Source organism: Oryctolagus cuniculus, chromosome 11, assembly GCF_051225735.1.
Source record: "Oryctolagus cuniculus isolate XC-2025 breed Fujian yellow rabbit chromosome 11, ASM5122573v1, whole genome shotgun sequence".
In the NCBI taxonomy this organism is placed as follows: Eukaryota; Metazoa; Chordata; class Mammalia; order Lagomorpha; family Leporidae; genus Oryctolagus; species Oryctolagus cuniculus.
The window spans coordinates 33,538,394-33,559,594 of NC_142877.1; the positions used below are offsets into that span (position 1 = coordinate 33,538,394).

General features: G+C 37.2%; 1 protein-coding gene across 6 annotated transcripts in view; it reads left to right on the plus strand.

Moving 5' to 3' along the window:
- The window catches only part of PLCB1 (phospholipase C beta 1), a 792,589-nt gene that overhangs the window by 616,052 nt on the left and 155,336 nt on the right, over positions 1–21,201 (plus strand). For all 6 annotated transcript variants that reach the window (XR_016215911.1, XM_051846235.3, XM_008256382.5 and 3 more), the window contains 4 exons: positions 1,249–1,413; positions 3,030–3,129; positions 4,301–4,405; positions 5,688–5,797. Coding sequence is in view for 5 of the 6 variants with exons in the window: in XM_051846235.3 (XP_051702195.1) it covers positions 1,249–1,413; positions 3,030–3,129; positions 4,301–4,405; positions 5,688–5,797 (480 nt within the window). In the remaining variant the exon portion in view is untranslated. The remainder of the gene's footprint in view (positions 1–1,248; positions 1,414–3,029; positions 3,130–4,300; positions 4,406–5,687; positions 5,798–21,201) is intronic.

Below are 21,201 nucleotides of genomic sequence, written 5' to 3' on the forward strand. Positions count from 1 at the left end.
AACCTGCTACTTCCATCCAGAATGGATTTGCTGTTCTAGAACTGTCAGTATTCCCTGAATGGAGAGGCCACACTGTAATACAGTCCTTCCTGACTTGAACATTACAGTCAGAGCCAAGATGCAGCTCATTTCTGTCCTGTTGTGTCTTTGTTTTAATTTTGTGACATAGGCTTTATACTGCCAGAATTAACTTGCGAACTCAGACAACGATCTGCCGTTCTATCTTACTGATGAGAACGCTGTGGTTTAGTGTCAGTAATTTAGTTCAGGATTCTTCTTTGATCAGACATCTTAAGCATATAAAGGCTTTGGTGCATCTGATTTTCCAGTCGGACTTACATAACTTGGACATTTCAAACATGTTGTGAAATGCCTGCTAAGTTCTTAGTTCTTCTGTAGATCCTCTAGTTCAACTAAGAGATTGTTGCTAGCAGGCCTCATGAAAGAAGCCAAAGATTACAGCCAAGGGAAATGAGTTGTCCCCAGGACTAATTCAGGGAGCCTTTCCAAAGCCTTCCCTCTAACTTGTTTGGAATGTCTAACCTCATCTGTATGCAGTTGACTTTGACCTAACTTATCCTCTGATGGCTGTGTTCATGCCTCTGTGATGTCTGATTTCTGCCCCAGGCATAATCTGGGAAATTCTGTCCCTTTTGCTGATTTGAGCTTAGAAACTTTGTTCCACTTATACAACCTAGATGAACCAGGTTATCTCCATCAGCACTTGATCCCTGGTGCTTCCATCTCTGGGATAAAGCAAGTTTACTTTGCTTGTTTCCTTGTTTGCTTCCATTAACCTGTAGTATGACTGATAGATCTCTGTGATAATGAAAATTAGGTTAGGAAAAGAGCCAGACCTGGGAAACATTTTGTGGATGTATAATTTTAAAATCTCTTTTAACTCCACTATGCTCATTTGTTAAGTAGCGAGGCAAAGGAAACTCACAGCTGTGGAGATGACTAATGGGGTGAATTAAAGGTACGGGTAAACTGATCTTAATGGTTTAAAGCAGATTCTTCTTCATTTGTTCCTCATTTACTGCTTTACCTTATTGACTCTTACCTGTACAATTTTCAATATTCCTGTACTAACTCCTTAAGGAAAAGAGAAATTACATTTCTACAATGGCTTCTATTTCATTTTGCTTATTCTCCAACATTCACCTAACAGCATTTATACCTCCTTAAAGTATTCTGTTATGTCTTTGTTATCTGTTTATCAAGACTTCCTTTTCTATTACTTTCTAGATTATTTCTGGTCAGTTTCTGTCTGATAAGAAAGTTGGGACTTACGTGGAAGTGGATATGTTTGGTTTGCCTGTGGACACAAGGAGGAAGGCATTTAAGACCAAGACCTCACAAGGAAATGCCGTAAATCCTGTCTGGGAAGAAGAACCAATTGTGTTCAAAAAGGTTGGTCTCGTGTTCTTGGCCTGAGATGTAACTGAGTTTTCCAGGTGTTTTACACTAACCAGAAATAAAATAAAATAAATGAGCAATTATTTGTTGCTTACCTTGAGAACTTGCACATTTTTAAAGCTATACCGTTTTGGAAGTCATCCTGCAAACTCTGAGATCTCTGTTAATCACTCGCTTAGATTTTTTAGAATTGAACTTTAAATCAATTAATTCTAGAATATCTCATTTGGAAGACCAGAATAACATGTAAGTTTAACTCAGATCATCACACAAGTATAAGTGTTCAATGATACATTTTCATTTAACTCCAATGAAGCAGAGTGAGAAGTAGGGAATGACATAGTAGCTGACAGGACGCAACTCTATACTTCTTTTAAAAAGAATGTTAATTAAACTCCTGACTGTCTTGTCTGGATTCTTTGGATTTAGTTAAAGTCTTTTACACCAACTGGGTCTTTCTGTCTTCACCAGGAAGCAAATCATCTTCACACAAGCTTATCACCAAAGCAGTTCTGAAAATAAGACATGGAGAAACCAGAGTAGACTTCCCTTTGCTTTTAATATGGTCACAATGTCTACAAAGACAGTCTTCTGCAAACCAAATGTCTATATGAAAGCTTTTCACACTCTGCTTTGCTCTCATATGCCAACTGGGTTTAATACTCCTAGAGTTAGTATGAATGGTCCATAAGTAAATACATTAACAACATTTAGAAAATCTCTGACAGTGCAAGCATTCAATAAATGTATTTACTGTTATAAAAATAAATTTTAAAGAGATAGTTGGTTTCATATACATGATATGGGATTAGAAAACCACATACTCCAGATATTTCATACAGGAAATAAACGAGTAATTACTTGTCGCATTATTTGTGAATTTTCAAATTTATGAAACAATTATATTTTAAAAGGATCCTGAAAGCTTTTTTATAAACCTTTTCTTTGATGGTAGAAAATCTATTTGCTTTGAAAACATAAGAGTAAACATTAACATAGTGATAAGACAACAAATTCTTTGTGTTTAAGCATAGAATTTGATCATTTCTATCTTTGAAAATGTTGATGTAAAAAAAATGAACTATTTACAAAATTATTTGTTAGTGATAGGGAAACAGAAGAAGAAAGAAAAAGAGAAACCTTATCCTCTGGTTCATTTCCCAAATGCCCCCAAATAGCCATGACTGGGCCTGGCTGAAGCCAGGAACCAGAAATCTAGGTCTGCCACTTGGGTGGCAGAAACCCACTCACTTGGGCCATCACCTACTGCCTCTCAGGGTCAGGATTAGCAGGAAGCTGGAGTCAGGAGCCAGAGCCATAAATCAAACCCAGGCACTCCTACTTAGGCTGTGGACATCTTAACCTCTAGGCTACATGCTCATTCCCAGTGAGCTGTATTTTTAACAAATGCCTTCCTGCAACAAGGTGATAAAGCAAAGATAAGATCCTATTTCTGGTAACCATGTATTCTTGTTTTGAAAAATTAACTCATAAGCAACATTTTTTTTAATCAAATTAATTAAGTAGAAACCTCTACTTGGATTTGGAAATGCAGAGCCGAATTGAACAATACATTTTCATAACCAGGTATGACCTTCATGTCTCCATAGGTAGTTCTTCCTTCTCTGGCCTGCTTAAGGATAGCAGTTTATGAAGAAGGAGGTAAATTCATCGGCCACCGGATATTGCCAGTGCAAGCCATTCGGCCAGGTATGGATAGTATGAGAAACTTGCTGTCAAAGTTGCAGAGAAAATTATCACTTCTTTACCTGATCATTAAAAATTCTTTAGGAAGTTCTTCACTGATTTGTAATTTTGTTATGTAACTAGAGGTGTAAGGTTATTTAAATATTTTTAAATATTTTAAATATTTAAATCATTTTCATGTTTTCGTGACATGTTACAGTTTATTAATCAACTCTTATCACAGTAAATCTGTGGAACAAATTTTCTGAAAACTTAAATACAAGTCCAGTTATCCCTTAGCACCCCGGGGTATTGTATCCAAGACCCCTTCAGATACCAGAATCCGTGGAAGCCCAAGTGTCATATAAATGGCATAGTATTTGCATATAACCTAGTAACATCATTCTGTATGCTTTAAATTATCTCGAGATCCCTTGTGATATCTAGCAACATAAATGCATGTGAGTAGTTGTTACACTATAGTTTGGGAGATAATGACAACAAAACATGCCTGTCTGTGGACAAATGTGGTTTTTTTCCTCAAATATTTTCCATGTGTGTTTGGCTGAATATGTAGATGCAGAACCCATGAATATTTGTGACTGTGCTCACGGGTCCTTGGATTGGCAAATTTTGGGTGATTCAGCCTGGGCACCAGAGAATAGCTATGCTTTGGGTTTAGGGTTTAATTACCTCCCATGTGTGTGCATTTTGAGGCCAGACTGAAGGGGCAGCAGCATCTACAGTGGAGACTTTCCTTGCCGGTCCACTGTAATGCAAGAGGAAAACTCTAATCCTGCACTGCATTTTAAGCTCTCCTTATATCACGTCATTAGCATTCCATTGGCCAAAATTGAGCATATGCCAAGCTCCGAGTCAGGACATCAACTGGAATTCAATTATAAGGGGTGAAAGTGGAATAATAATTAAATCTCTACCACACTATTTTGAATTCTCTTTTATGGGGAAAAACTGACTAGAAAGGGAAAAAAATAGATTCAACCGAGTTTTCCTGTCTAGTAAGGAAAATAATACCTTATCTCTCAAAATCATGTGATTAAAATGAGAAGGAGCTGAACTGCTTGTCACTCAGCATCAACTGAAATATACACCTCCATCTCACTGATGTTCATGATGATAACTAAATTGTGCAGAAATTACATGCTGCATTTTTTTTTTCTTTGCCACACTCCAGGCTATCACTACATCTGCCTGAGGAATGAAAGGAACCAGCCTCTCATGCTGCCGGCTGTCTTTGTCTACATAGAAGTGAAAGACTATGTGCCAGACACATACGCAGGTAAGTACCCCACCCACAACAATGTTTCCTTCTGGCTCATCCGGGATTTTGTGGCTTAGTGAAAGAAAAATTGGACCAAACAAAGGTTTGATTCTGCCCTCAGAGTCGTCTCTATATTTATGCTTAGAGGTAAATTGTTCAAGCCCTTGTAACTGAATTTTAATTATGTATTTTCATTTTAATCCCAATTCCTTAGTTTTAGGCATATTTATTCATTGATAGTCTTATCCTCATGGGCTCAGCCCTTCCAAAGGGACCTGGTACTACAGGTATGAAGTAGTTCTGTGCGCTGCATTTGCCTTCAGCCAGTTGTAGAGTGATGGTCCTTTTCATGGGTGAAAAATTGAGAGGAATTATAAATATGTTGTTATTTTTAATTTTTTTTTTTTTTGGTAATTTGACAGTGTGAGACAGAAAGAGCGCCCATCTGCTGATTCACTCCCCAGTTGCCTACAGTTTACAGAGCTGTACCAGGCTGAAGCCAGGATCCAGGACCTCAATCCTGTTCTCCCATGTGGGTGGCAGGGCCCCATCTATTTGAGCCATCACCACTCCCCCTTCCTAGGGTATGCATTAGCAAGAGGCTGAAACCAGAACTCAAACCCAGAAAACCTGATAGCAGACAGGCATATCTGGACTGGTATCTTAACTACCAGCCCAAAAGTCTACCCCTAGGAATCATACATTTAAATGTTTGTATTATCAAATGGTCTAGATGTGAGACACTGGGGAGTGCTGAAGACTGAAACAAAAGTTGGAGCACATGCTCCACCCAAAGATAGCAGCCTAGCTTATTATAGCTATCCACTGCCATCTGAATGAGCACCATATTACCAAATCACAGGGACATTCCAACAGTCTGGAAAGGAGGGTTTCTACGTTAAATGTCTCCATTTATGAAAGACCATTTGGTTGAAATAAGACAAATGTGTAAGTTATTTCTGGGGTAGAGGACGCCTCCAAAAAAATCTGAAGAATCTGAAAATCTGCAGTGTTGAGGCATGCTTAGTCAGAGTCTGACCTATTTGGCTCTCAGCACTGAATTCCTTTGATTAATCTCTTCCTGAGGGATGGCCTGAATCATCTATTTCCAAAATGTTGGGTAGATGAGTGGATCATTATACGGGTAGATGAAAGAATGGAAGATGGATGATGAATTGTTGGAAGCATGAGTAGGTAGAGGATGTAATGCATGGAAGGAAGGAGGAATGGAATGAAAGAAGCATAGTGGGCAATCACTACATCCCAGACCTTTGATCTAAAATGTCTCTTCCCTATTTAGACGTTATTGAAGCTTTGTCAAACCCCATCCGATACGTGAATCTGATGGAGCAGAGAGCTAAGCAACTGGCTGCTTTGACGCTAGAAGATGAAGAAGAAGTAAAGAAAGAGGTGAGAGGATGTTCTAATCTTAAGCATAACATTAAGTATTATTTCTTCACTCCCTTGCTGGCTTTGTCTAAATAACATCACACCTTAGGAAAAGAAATGGTGCATTGGAACAGCACTTCCATGAAGTCCAGCATTGTCATAGAAAATCTAGATGATTGACTGCATTTTTCATATTTCATTCTCTTTTGGCATTCAGTGCACACCACCAGTGTCTTTTCTTGCATACACATCTGCCTCAGGCAGGGTCCTGGGCTCGGATCGCCTCCTCAGACCGCTGCAACATCACTACAAGGGTTGACTTCAAGCCATTCACTGCTGCAGGTTTCTCTGAGGGTGAACTTCTGCTGATAGGAACGAGCATGCCTGGAGATGCCTGGCAAGCTCTTCCTTGGAGGGGGAGATCCAGGACCAGCAACTGACAGATCGAGGAAAATAACAGCACAGGTGCTTTGCTTCTGTGTGGGCAACTTCTGCGTTGCAATTCCTTCTACATACCTCCATAAGGGATGAGGCTGAAGTAGACTTCCAGTGACATGCCACTCTCTCTTCTTTCCCTATCTGTCATGCATGCCTCACATCCCTACATTTTTCTTCTGAGAGCATTCTCTCAGAAATATTGTCATGAAGAAGTCCCATATCCAATTCTCCTTTAAGGGAAACTAATAATGCTGAAGAGCCTTGTAGCTCAATAGAAGCATGAATAAATACTTCTGAATTTTTTGATCAGGAACTGGAATTTAAAGATTTTACAATGATTACATTTTTAATTCTGGTGTTCCTTCAGCTATAATAGTGTTTTTCTTTTCCATGGTCTTTAAAAAGATTAACCCATTAAGTCCCAACTTTTCAATTCTATGAATATTTCAATGAAATTGACATAGCTGCATTAAAATATGTTGGGAATTATGATCTATAGCCTATATATAATTTATTATTAAAAATGAAAATACAAATTGTCCAATGTAGTGTGTGTGTGTATTGTTTTATATATATAGTTATATAAATTGTTATATATATATATATTGTTCTATAAACAAGATATTGGGCAGATTTCCTTTCATACAATACACAGTATGCAAAAAAGTGATTTTCTTGACCTGCGCAATAATTATTTTTGGAGCAAAACACTTCAAACAAAAGTTGCATTACATTTTTGACAATATTTTGTTGGTTTTGTATAACATGGGTTGTTTTGCATGATTATTCTTTTCATTTTAGAATAATTTGGCTTCTTATGTGAAATCTGATATTATCTTGGGCAGTAGTAAGTCCAGAAGTTCTACACTTTCTTTGTCCTGATGGTTTCTGTTTTTCATTTTAAGTATGCTGAGTAGATGTCTCTTGAAATCCCACAAATTTATGAGATGCTCTTTGCCTTTGTTCACAAAATTGTGAATAGAACATGCATTTACCATACACATATCAGTTACTCAAGTGAAGGAAGGCCAATGCCACTTTTGTTTTTTAACAAAAAGAAGTGACCAATTTGAAAGCCCATCAATCATGCTTTAAGCATACCACCGATGAAATTGTCATAGGGACCCAATACCTTTGGTTGGGGCACAGTGACCCTACTAGTTATTTCTTTTTGGAAAGATTTAACTTTGACAGGTGGTTCCACTGTATCGTAGTTCTTGTCAACAATGACACATTCATTAGCTAACCATTTTGTAATGAGAATTTATCTGTATCAAATCTGTGGTCATGACCTTCTCGCTTGTTTTTTCATCAGTGTTGCCAGTTTCAGAAGACACTGTTTAGCCTGTTTTTCCTCGTGGTGTCTGTAGCTTAGAACACAATATTTTGAAGGTGTGCACACAAGTCATAACCAGCAAATAGATTGTCCAAAAAACCCAACAAATGGAGTGTGAGTCTGGATTCTGCACCACTTCAAGCATTTATAGAACTAATTTACTTCCAAGCACACAGATCACAAGTTTTCAACGAATATCTGTAAGTAGCAACACATTAGAGTTTGTCAGACAGCAGTACACTCCACTGCACATTATTATGCACTACACATAGTCTCACTCAGTGTCCTACTTATAGAACAACTATTTTCAAACATAATTTTCTTTAAAGATTTATTTTTAAGACATGGTTATAGGGAAATTGAGAACTACAGAGAGAGAGGGGAGAGAGACCCTCCATCTGCTAGTTTACTTCACAAATGGCTGGTGGGCTTTGCCATGTTGAAACCAGGAACCAGGAATTAATCTTGGTCTCAAACGTAGGAGCAGGGGCCCAAGCACTTGGTCCATCTTCAGCTGCTTTCCTATGCACATTATCAGGGAGCTGGAATCAGAAACAGAGCAGGCAGGACTCAAACCAGTGCCTAAATGGGATGCCAGTATCTTAGGCTGTGGCTTAACTCACCATACCACAATGCTGGTCCCCAAATATTGACAATTTGAAAAGCAATATATATTGAAATAAAATGACAGCCTAGTTCTAGGAAAACACTTTCATAAATGTATTTCTTTTATTATCTATCAGTTATGTAGGTAATCTTTTGGTCAGATTAACATTTAATAAAGGAACTTTTGTGGTAAAGTTAATGCTATTTCCACAATTAATTTTAAAATATTTTCAAATGATCTAATAATTCACCTATTATTTTCTCCAAACTATGGAACTCCAAAAACATAATATTTATGTCAAAGTTACTATAAATGGTACATTTACTGCTCAGTTGTTTTTTTGTTTTAGGTTTCCCACATATAGGACCAAGAGATAGAATGGGTTAAAACTAAAGAATTCTATGAATTTCTTATTTACTCATATGGACACCAATATGAAATCAGTACCTCTCCTAAGAAATCCACCAGAAGCTTGGAAATTCTTTTCTCTTTTCCTGCTTTACATAATAACATATTTAAAATATATATGTTACAAGAAAATATAATTTAGGTAAATATAAATAAATTACTGTTGAGAACAGTGATTCTATTCTTTCATTAGAAAACAGCAATCTCTTTAGTCAGCTACCTATATTTTATTTTTAGAGAAATAAACGTTTAAAAAGTAGGATTTTGAACTAAAATTTCATTGTAGACATAATATTTCTTATTTGTATAATCAACTTCTACCTCGTTGTAAGCCATTGTCCCTGAGAAGGAAGCACTCACTTCAAGAGAATACTTCAAGACACACCATATTTCAGCTTATGTAGTACGGCTACTGATGTAGAAGTCTCCTTGTGAATGTTTTATTGATGGTGCCTCAAAAAGACCAATTCTCTGATGATTGGGTCGGGGGGAGTAACCCCAAGGAGTGGAGACCTAAGTCCTTTGAGCATGCAAGGAGTGCCTTGGCCCACCTTGGTATCCTTTGAAAGCCTTATCTTTGTATACCAAAAAGCTGTTTGAAGGACCAGTGTTTGCTACAGTGGTTAAGATGCTGATTGAGACATAAGAGGGTCTGGGTTTGAGTCCCACTGGCTCCACTCTCAATTCCAGCTTCCTGCTAATTAATGCATACCCTGGGTGGGTCGGGGGGGGGCAGCAGATGACTACCCCAAGTATTCGTGTCCCCGTCACCATGTTGGAAACCTGGACAGAGTTCTTGGCTCCTGCCCCAGCTATTGTCACTCACTTGCTCACATTCAAATAAATAATTTAAAAAAACTATTTTGGGAGGACACTAAGGTATATAAAAATACAGAAGTAGAGTTTCAGGTCAATGTTACTTGAATTTTTTTAAAAGTTAACAAGAAATGTATAATTGGGGTTAAACTTACAGAATAATTGAACATTTTCAGTTGTAGAAATAATTTTAGAAGCGTTGAATTACATAGACTCCATACTGGTCTAAATCAGAAAATATGATTTTTCTTCTTGAAATATCTAGGCCCTTAACAGATTTCATTTTTGAAACTCAAGAAAAAAACAATCATTTGTTCTCACCACATAATACTAGGAAAGAAAAGTCATTTCACGCCTTTGAACAGCACTGTGCCCTTTATCTGTCTCACAATAATGTAAGTTTGTTTGAATGAGGCCACTGAAAATAAGTAGCAGTGGTTTTCTCAAAAGAAAATTCTATCTAGGACATGTCAGGCACTGGAGAGACTATTTTAGCAGCAGAGTCTTTTTTAGTATGATCCTTTTAACGTGGCACTTCTAAAGGTCATTTCTATTTGAACATTAAAGACTTCATTGGACTATAAAATATCATTAAATGGATAATTTTCTCATAAATTATCTTCACCACTAGCTCACAAACCAGATAAGTAGGAAAGTTAAATTCTTCTCCCTGTGACTTGAACAATAAACATTTACATCAGATCATGTGGGAAGACATTATTCAGGTGATATATTGTAACTGTATAAATACATTATATATAATCTAAATAATTATAGAAACTTAAGGAACACTATAGATTCAAGTTAATGGGTTTATTATATCATAAAGTCATAATTCAGGGTGGCAGGTGAGCAAAGTTGTATGAGAAGAGGCTAATCTGAATCCTAACAAAGTATTTTATTTATTTATTTTTTGTTTGTGAGAGAGAGAGAGAGAGTGGAGAGAGAGAGAGAGATGGAAAAATGCGCTCCCATCCCCTGGTTCACTATGCAAATTCCTACCAAACCTGAGGCTGAGCCTGGGTTGATGTCAGGAGCTGGGATCGCACAGTGCAGGTCTCCCACGTGGAGCCATTGCTGCTACCTCCCAGGATCTGCATTAGCAGGCCAGAGTTAGGACCTGATCCTCAGCACTTTGATGTGAGATCCAGGCATTTTAACTGGCATCTTAACTCCTAGACTAAATGGCTGCTCTCCTAACAAGACCTTTAAAGCACTTAAAGTTTTTCCTCCAAATAAAAAAGTCATATGGAAAAATTTTAAGCCATGGTAAACAAAAGAAATAAGGAAATAAAAATCCTTCAGTAATCCTGCAGGTACTATTAACTTTTGGTATGTTTTTCTATCATATTTTCTAGGTACATAGCTTATGTTTTAGAAATACTTTTAAATATTTCAGAACCCAAATGCTTTAAGAGATGCCTAATGAAATATCGGTAACTTTAGTTGTTGTTGTTTTCTAGTTTTAAAACACACCTGCATAGGGGAAAAAGTATTCAATGCATTAATTAGAAATATCACTTGATAACATTAATGACAAAATGCAATATTTGAACATGATTTGCTTTGACAGGTAAGAGAAGCAGAGAAAAAAATAAATATAATGAATATTTAACTGAGTGTCTCCTCAGTGCCTGACACTGTACTGAACCCTTTCGTATATAAGGGTTTCGTCTTAATCCTTAAGACACTCCTATTTTAGGTTGTGCGTTTACTGTCATGGTCAAGATGCTACTTGGGCTGCTTCTATCCCAAGTTAGAGCACCTGGCTTCCTGCCTCCCCTCCTGATTCCAGCTTCCAACTAATGTATACCCTAGGAAGCAGCAGTTGATAGACTAAGTACTTGGGTTCTTGCCACTTACATGAGAGATTTGGATTGAGTTCTTGGCTCCTGGCTCTTGGTTTGAGACTGGCCCTGCCTCAGCTGTAAAAAGCGTTTGGGGAGAGAATCAGAAAATAAGAAATCTCTCTTTCTCTCTTTCTTTCTTCCCCTCCCTCTCTCCTCTTTTCTCTCTCTCTCTCTTTAAATAAATAAATTAAAGAAATCTTTTAAAATCCATAAGTCCTAATTACTAATATTATTCTCATTTAACGGATGAGGCTCTGAGGGGCTACATTCTTTGCCCAGTGTCAATTAGAAAGTCAGAAAGTTGGGGGAATCCAGCATCACCCTTTGTGTTCTACATCAGACCTCCTTAAATGCAGTGACCCAGGCATCATGATAAAGTGCTCATCCTAATTCAGTGGGTCTGGGGTGGAGACATACTGGGCATCTTTTTTTGTTTTATTTTGTTTTGTTTTGGCAGGCAGAGTTAGACAGTGAGAGAGAGCGAGACAGAGATAAAGGTCTTCCTTTTTCCGTTTGTTCACACCCCAAGTGGCCGCTACGGCCAGCACGCTGCGCCAATCTGAAGCCAGGAGCCAGGTGCTTCCTCCTGGTCTCCCATGCGGGTGCAGGGGCCCAAGGACCTGGGCCTTCCTCCACTGCACTCCCGGGCCACAGCAGAGAGCTGGACTGGAAGAGGGGCAACCGGGACAGAATCCGGCGCCCCAACCAGGACTAGAACCCAGGGTGCCAGCGCCACAGGCAGAGGATTAGCCTCGTGAGCCACAGCGCCAGCCTTGGGCATCTTTCATAAGCACCTAGGTGAAGCACACTCTGAGGAACAAGAGTCTACTCCACACCACATTGCACACCTCTGAAACAAAACTGTCATTTTCTAGTAATCTAGAGCAAGGACTGTCTCTCCAGCAATCTTTCAGTCCCCTGTAGCGGGTCACCTGGATGAGTGAACAAAGAATATGAGATGTTTATCTTCAATAGGGATGCTTCAATAGGGATGGATAGAAGTCCATATAATTATGGACTTCTATTTCATTAGTTTGTGCATTGGTTGGCCAAAATATGTATCTCAATTTAAAACTTTTAAATTACACAGGCTGTGTTCATCTGCCACACATCTGTTGCCACACTTGAGAGGGCTGTGGTCTAAGACCTTTTACTCCAACCCTCACTCAGCCCTCAAGATAAAAACATCTGTTCATAAGAATTCCCAGTGCCACCTGTGGTGCACGGTGCAAGTGAAAGTGTGTGAGTGCTCATCACATAATGTTGATATGAAAAGGGAAAGCTGTTTGGAAATACTGAAACTTCATTGACTCCAGGAGGTCTGCTTTTTTATATTATCAGACACCTAAGTTCCTACATGTGAGATGAAATTTCCCTAAAATAGTCTGCAAGTATTTTCTCATTCACTGTGTGGCACCATGGGTGTCTTCAACGGGAAGATTATTTGAATAATGATGCAAATTTCAGCAACAAAATAACCCAGGAAGCAAAAATTTCAATGTGGTATTCTCACAGGCTATAATGTTTGCTGAAATAATTTCTACAAGACAGCAGTTTGGTACTTCATAGTTTAAGAATTGAGCACTAACTAAAATCAAAGATGAAGATTACTACTCATTTTTGAATTCATTTCCATTAAAATTTTTCCATCTAACAAAGCCTCAAAATATCAACCTGTAGAAACAATAGTTAATCAAAATTCCTGAACTTTAAAACTTCCAATAAAATAGGAAGTTTGCCTTTTAGGAGATGGCCTTTAAATAATGACACTATCCCTTTCATTTTCATATTATACAACTTTGGAGTTTACAAGGCGTTTTCATTGGGTACCCTGCATAAAACCAAAGCTACTGAGGAATGACTATGTAACACATATGTAAAATAGCCTGATTCTGTCCTTTAAGCCTTTAATATATTCCTGAGTAACCTACTATGGTTAAGAGTTAACTGCAGATTCTCCACTACAGGCAACAGAAAGAGAAGCATGTTCATTGTTTTTATTCATTTGTTTACCCAAAATATTTTTACTATTAGTACAACATTTAGATATATTTTTAGTTTCAGGATTTTGTCATTAATAATATACCTATTGATGACATGAGTAGTAAACTGTGAACTTATTCATTTAATCAATAAATATTTAATATAACTTTAGGTCAATCACTATAAACATTATAGATATATAATGAAAAAATCAGATGCTCTAATAGACTTTACTATCCGGAGAAAAAGACACAACTTTAAAAATTCACACATCTACATATAAACTTGTAGCTGTCGCTAATGTTTCAACAACAGGTACTCCATGAATACTGATATCTTCATATGAAAATATGGCCATTCTATATCAAGAATCACTTGGATCCATGTTTCACTTATTACTGGAAGAGGCTTGCTGGGCATTATTTGCAAGAATGCCAAAATCATTTTTTTTATTTTATGTGAATTAAGCTTATAAAACTGAAATCAATATGTGAATTAATCCAGCTCCTTAGAGCTCCCTTTTGTTTCCAACTTACTCTAGTAGACTCTTCAAAAATAGGACTTTAGATGTATTTTATTATGAAAGCTTCAAACATGCAAAAGCATTGAAAGAAGTGTTCCATGAATACCTATGTATCAATCACTTGGATTCCACACTTAAAAAGTTGATGCATTCACTTCATCCCAATCAGATCTATATCCATTTATTAATCCATCTTCTTTTTGGTACATTTCAAGTGAATTGTAAATATGAATATGCTCTTATTAAACACTTGAGAATGTATGAATCAGAACATGGTTCTTAGGAATGACTCAATTTCTTAGAAAGGTAAGGTGAACATATTATCTAATGTCATTCAGCTAACACGAGTGTAAGGCACACAGGAAAAGCTGACTAACAAAATCATACCACTGTCCACATTTGTTCTAAGAGGACTGAATTCTTCCCTGATGGAAATATGAATTTTGCCCATAACATTCTGGAAAAATTGATGACCTCATTTATTATCATCTGGTATCTGAATAAATATGCTGCCATCCTATCACAAAAGGTACTTGTTTTTTAGATGACCCTGGCAAGCACAGCATGATTCCACACCTGTGATAGCTTGCTCATACACCTGGCATTTGAAGCACCCTCGTGTCTACCATTTCATCCACTCTACTCAATTCTCCAAATCCCGATTCTCTACTGTTTTATCATCAGATTCATATTTCTAAGAAAATTATTTATTTGAAATGGTGGGATAGAGAGTGAGAGAGCTCTTATCACTGGTTCATTCCCCAAATGCCCACAATGGGCAGGAATGGATGAGGCTAAACCAGGAGCCAGGAACTCAATTCAGGTTTCCCATGTGGTTCAAAGGAACCCAATCCCAAGAACCATCACTGCTGCCTCCCAGATTCTACATTAGCAGAAAACGAGTTAGGAACCAGAGCGAGAAATTAAGCCTAGAAACTCTAATGTGGGACACAGGCATCTTAATTGATTACCTTTTAGGTGCTCAACCAGTAAGCCAAACGCCAGCCCCAGATCCAAATTGTTGATGCCCAGAATGGAAATGTTTTCAACCAGCCTAGCAAATGGATCCTCTTCATTTTGAAAAACTTAGATCTGTGACCTTCTTAGTTATCACTTTACTGATCTGTCTGCATTGTGTTTTCAAAGCACTTATGTTCATTTTGGAACTAGGAACTTGTAAATTATTTTTATGAAATCTTTTTTCCCAGAAGCCTTATATTTAAGGTATGCATCTCATAAATACAACTTCAGGAACATAGTGAGAAGAACACATAAGAAGAATCACTGTACCTGCCCTCCCACCTGCACTCCCACCCTTCTTCCTCCTCCCTCTCCTATTCTGATTCTTATTTTTTACTAAGAACTATTTTTAATTAACTTTATACACATAAGATTAACTCTATACTAAGTAAAGAGTTCAATAAATAGTATGGAAAAAAATGTTCCCCAACAGTTGAGGCAAGGGTTGTTCAAAGTCACCGCATTTCAAAGTGTTAATTTCACTTCTATAGATTACCTTTAGGTGCTTTGTTAGTTACCACAGATCAGGGAGAACATATGGTATTTGTCATTTTGCAACTGTCTTATTTCACTAAATTTAATGTTTTCCAGTTGTGTCCATTTTGTTACAAATGCCAGGATTTCATTTATTTTTACCATTGTGTAATATTCCATGATGTAAAATCCCATAATTTCTTTATCCAGTTTTCAATTGACAGACATATGGGTTGATTCCATATCTTAGCTATTGTGAATTGAGCTGCAATAAACATGGGGGTACAGATAATACTTTCATATACTGATTTCATTTCCTTTGGGTAAATTCCCAGGAGTGGGATCACTGGATTATACGGTAGGTCTATATTCATATTTCTGAGATATCTCCATACTGTATTCTCAGTGACTGCGCAAATATACATTCCTACCAACAGTGGATTAGGGTACCTTTTCCCCCACATCCTTGCCAGCATTTGTTGTTTGTGGATTTCTATATGACAGCCATTCTAACTGGATTGAGGCGAAACCTCATTGTGATTTTGATTCACATTTCACTGACAGTAGTGATCCTGAGCATTTTATCATGTGTCTGCTGGAGATTTGAATTTCCTCTCATGAAAAATGCCTGTTCAAGTCATTTACCCATTTCTTCATTGGGCTGCTTGTTTTGTTGTTGTTGAGTTTCTTGAGCTCTTTATACATTCTGGTTATTAATCTGTTATCAGTTGCATAGTTTGCAAATATTTTCTCTGATTCTATCGGTTGCCTTTCACTTTGCTGAGTGTTTTGTTTGCAGTGCAGAAACTTCTAAATTTGATGTAATCTCATTTGTTAATTTTGGTTTTGATTGCCTGTGCTTCCTGGGTCTTTTCTAAGAAGTCTTGCCTGTGCCAATGTCTTTCAGGGTTTCCCCAATAATATTCTCTAAGAATTTGATGGTGTCACATCATAGATTTAGGTATTTGATCCATTTTGAGTGGATTTTCATGTATGGTGTGAGGTATGGGGTCTTGCTTCATATTTCTGCATGTAGAGATCGAGTATTCCCAGTACCATCTATTAAAGAGACTGTCCTTGCTCCAGTGTTTGATTTTAGCTCTTTTGTCAAAGATAAGTTGGTTGTAGATGCATGGGTTGATTTCTGAAGTTGTGATTCTGTTCCATTTGTTTATCAATCTGTTTTTGTACCAGTACCAGGCTATTTTGATTATAACTGCCCTGTAGTATGTCTTGAAATCTGGCATTGTGATGTCTCTGGCTTTGTTTTTGTTGTATAAGATTGCTTTAGTTCTTCAGGGTCTCTTGTGTTTACATATGTATTTCAGCATCATTTTTTCTAGAGCTGAGAAGAATGTCTTTGGTATTTTGATCAATATTGCATTGAATCTGTAAATTGCTTTTGGTAGTATGAACATTTTGATGATATTGATTCTTCCAATCCATGAACATGGAAGATTTTTCCATTTTGTGTGACTTCTATTTCTTTCTTTAATGTTTTGTAATTCTCCTTGTAGAGATCTTTGATGTCTTTGGTTAGGTTTATTCCAAGGTATTTGATTTTTTTAATAGCTATTATTAATGGGATTGATCTTAGAAGTTTTTTCTCAGCCATGGTATTCTTTGTATATAAAAAGGCTATTGATTTTTGTGTGTGTTGATTTTATATCCTGCCACTTTGCCAAACTTTTCTGTGAGTTCCAATAGGCTCTTAGTGGTGTCTTTTGGATCTCCTGTTTATAGAGTCATGTCATCTGAAAATAGGGATAGTTTGACTTCTTCCTTCCCAATTTGTATCCTTTAGATTTCTTTTTCTTGCCTAATGGCTCTGGCTAAAAGTTCCATGACATTATTAAACAACAATGGTGAGAATGGATATCCTTGTCTGGTTCTGGATCTCGGGGGGGTATGCTTTCCCATTAAAAAGGATCTTGACCATGGGTTTGTCATAAACCACCTTGATTGTGTTGAGGAATGTTCCTTCTAGACCCAATTTGCTTATGTTTTTTTTTTTTTTTCATGAAAACATGTTGTATTTTATCAGATGCTTTCTCTGCATCTATTGAAATAATCATCTGAGTTTCTTCTTTAGTTCCTTAATATGATTAATCACATTTATTGACTTCTGAATGATGAATTATCCCTGCATACCAGGGATAAATCCCACTTGGTCTGAGTGAATGATGTTTCTGATGTGTTGTTGGATTTGATTAGCTAGTATTTTGTTGAAGATTTTTGCATTTATGTTCATCAGGGAAACTAGTCTGTAGTTCTGTTTCTTTTAGCTGTGAAGCCATCCAGTCCTAGGCTTTTCTTTGTTGGGTGGGTCTTTATTAGTAATTCAATTTCCGTTTGGGTTATTGGTCTGTTTCGGTTTTCTGTGTCTTCATTGCTCAGTTTCGATAGGTTGTATGTGTCCATGAATCTATCCATTTCTTCTAGGTTTCCCTATTTGTTGGCATACAGATCTTTGTAGTAATTTCTGAAGATTCTTCTTATTTCTGTGAAGTCTGTTGTTACATTTACTTTTTCATCTCTAATTTTATTGATTTGGGTCTTCTCTGTCTTTTCCCTTTTTGATTAGTTGTGCTAATGGTTTGTCAGTTTTATTTATTTTTCAAAAAAATTCTTCATTTTAGTGATTTTTTTTTGGTTTCAATTTTGTTTATTTCTTCTCTAATTTTAATTATATCTTTCCTCCTACTTATTTTGGGTTTCATTTGCTGTTGTTTTTCCTGATCCTTGATGTGCATTGATAGCTCATTTATTTGGTGTCTGTCCAATTTATTGATATAGGCACAAGGTTCAATAAACTTTCCTCTTAATACTGCTTTTGCTGTATCCCAAACATTTTCATATCTTGTATTGTCATCTTCATTTGTTTCCAAAATTTTTTTTATTTCTCTTTTGATTTCTTCTATGACCCACTGTTCATTCAGGAGCATGTTATTCAGTCTCCAAGTGTTTGCGTATGTTCTAGAGAATCTTAAGTTGTTAATATCTATTGTCATCCCATTATAGTCAAAGAAGATGCATGGTATGATTTCAATTTTTTTTTAATTTGCCAAGATTTGCTTTATGGCCTAGCATGTAGTCTATCCTAGAGAAAGTTCCATGCACTGGTCAAAAGAATGTGTTTTCTTGCAACTGTATGATGAAAAGTTTTGTAGATATCAGTTAAGTCCATTTGGTTTGTAATGTTGATTAACTTTTGTTTCCTTGCTGATTTTCTATTTGTTTGATCTGTGCATTGCTGAAAGTGGGGTATTGAATCCCCACATTACTATTGTATTGAGGTCTATATCTCCCTTCATATCTTTTAACATTTCTTTTAAATAGCCAAGTGCCTTGTAATTAGGTGCATATAAATTTATTAGAGTCATATCTTCCTGGTGAATTGATCCCTTAATCATTACACAGTGTTCTTCTTTGTCTCTTTTAACAGTTTTTGTGTTCAAGTCTATTTTGTCTGATATTAGGATGGCTATACCAACTCTTTAGGTTTCTGTTAGCATCCTTTCATTTTCGGTGTGTATCTTTGTTGGTGTGATGTGTTTCTTGTAGGCAGAAAATAGATGGGTTTTGTTTTTGAAGCCATTCAGCCAATCTGTATCTTATAACTGGAGAGTTGAGGCCACTTAAATTCAAGGAAACTATTGATAAGTAATGATTTTGCCCTGCCATTTTTCCATAAATATTCCTATTTTTTACTTTGGATTTCCTTTGTACTTTTACTGGGAGATTTTCTGTCTTCACCTTCTTTCATAGTGATGACCACGTTTCTGTGTTTCTATGTGGAGCACATCCTTAAGCATGTTTTGTAAAGCTGGATGGGTGGTGACAAATACTTTCAATTTCTGTTCGTCATGGAAGGTCTTTATTTCACCTTCATTCATAAATGAGAACTTTGCAGGCTATAGTATTCTGGGTTTTTCTCTTAAACTTGGACTATATCTTGCTATTCTCTCCTAGCCTGTGGGTTTCTGATGAAAACTCAGCTGTGAGTCTGATGGATGATCCTCTGAAAGTATTCTGGTGTTTCTCTGGTACACATTTTAGAATCTTTTCTTTTACTGTGGACAGTTTGACTACAATGTGTCATAGTAAAGATCTTTTCTAGTCATGTCTATTAGGAATTCTATGTGCTTCCTGTACTTGGACATCCCTTTCATTCTCCAAATTGAGGAAGTTTTCTATAATTACTTCAATAAAAAGACCTAATTCATTTTCTCTTTCTATGCTTCAAGAACTCCTAAGACCCTTATGTTGGGTCATTTGATAGTGTCCCATAAATCCTGAACACTGTTTTTCAGTTTTCTAACTTTTTCTTTTTTTGGTCTGACTGTAAAATTTCCAGAATTTGTCTTCTAATCTGGATATTATTTCTTCTGACTCACCTAGTCTGTTGGTAAGGCTTTCTACTGCATTTTAAATTTAATCTATTGAATCCTTCATTTCTAATATTTCATTTTGATTTTTCTTTAAAATTCAATTTCATAGGAAATATTTTCATTAATGTCATATAATTCATGGATTTGCTTCTGATTACTTCTAAGTAATCCTACAATCAATTTTTTGAATTCTGTTTCTGACATTTCTTTAATCTCTTCATCTTCACATTCTAGTATAGAAGTGTTTTTGTTTTCCTTTGAAGGCATCATGTTGTTTTCCTTATTCTTGTTTCTTGAATTGGTACATTTATTTTTGGGCATTTGTGGAGATACTTGTTGATTTATTTCTTTTTCCCTGTAATGGCTTTTATCTTTGGACTATGCTTCTGTTTCTTATGGGAGTGTCTGATGTTTCAACAAATACCCAGGGGCATGTGCTGGGTGTGGCCAGGGAGCTTTGTTCAGTGCTCCAGGGTGAGGGGAGTGTCCAAGGTGACACCCAAATTGGGTTTGTTAAATCTCTCTCTTTTTTTTTTTTAATCAGAGGGGAGGTTTGATCAGCTCTGTTGGAATAGTCTCATGCTCACCTCCTCTCCTCCAAGGAGCCCAATGCCTGAACATTAGGTGGAGTGGGTATAAGATTCATCCCTGCTGCCACAAGGACCCATGCAGTCCTCAGTTTGAGCCTGGATCCTGCAGTAGTGACACTCACCAGGGAATCAAGGATCCCGAGCGTGTGGAGCTGCCCACAGTGACTACCCAAAGACCAATCTACATCCTGTGCCCTTGCACACCACCACAGTATTTTCACAGTCCATCCCAACCCACAAGGCTCCCACAGTCATGAGCACCTAGCTTCCTATCAATTTTCCTAGCCAGTCTCAAGCATCTCCTCTCAACTGGTTGTTAGGCACATGGACGTGAGTGGCACAGCTGTTATGCATGTCCAAAAGGTTGCCTGCTCACTCTTGGTTAGTTTCATAACGCTGGTGCCAGGTGGCCAGAGAGAGAAAGCGCATCCCCTTTTTCCCTCTAGGTTGGCAGGTACACTGTTCCCCACAGGGCTCCAAACCAGACTCACACAACCAGGCTCTTCCCACAGCTTTATTGACAGTGTCTCAGCTGCTGCAGTCTGGTCTTACATCACTCTTCAAAGTTAGTGTTAAGGCTCTTGGCTGCTGGTGTCCTGAGTTGTGCACGTTGTGCACACCCTCCACATGGATCCATAGTGTCCCTCTAATTTGTGTGGAGTTTCTTCTGCAGTTTTCTCCCTAACTTTTCCCTGAGATCACACTCTATCCACTTTTTTTTTTTTTTTTTAGCTATGTAACTGTAAACTAGAGCAATAAGCTCCTTCCCTATTCCACCATCTTGGAATAAAAAAATTTAATTTTTGAAGTCAATTTTGCCATGCTTTGAAACGGGAAATGTTGCCATGATTTAATTTGGCCACTAGAGGGCAGAAGCTTACTTCTATGGTTCATTCAGCACATTTTATTTTTCTCTACCCAGCTAAGCAAATTGTAATTAGTACATCTGAAATATACTACCTTCTAAATCTTGTTTTCTTGAAATTTTC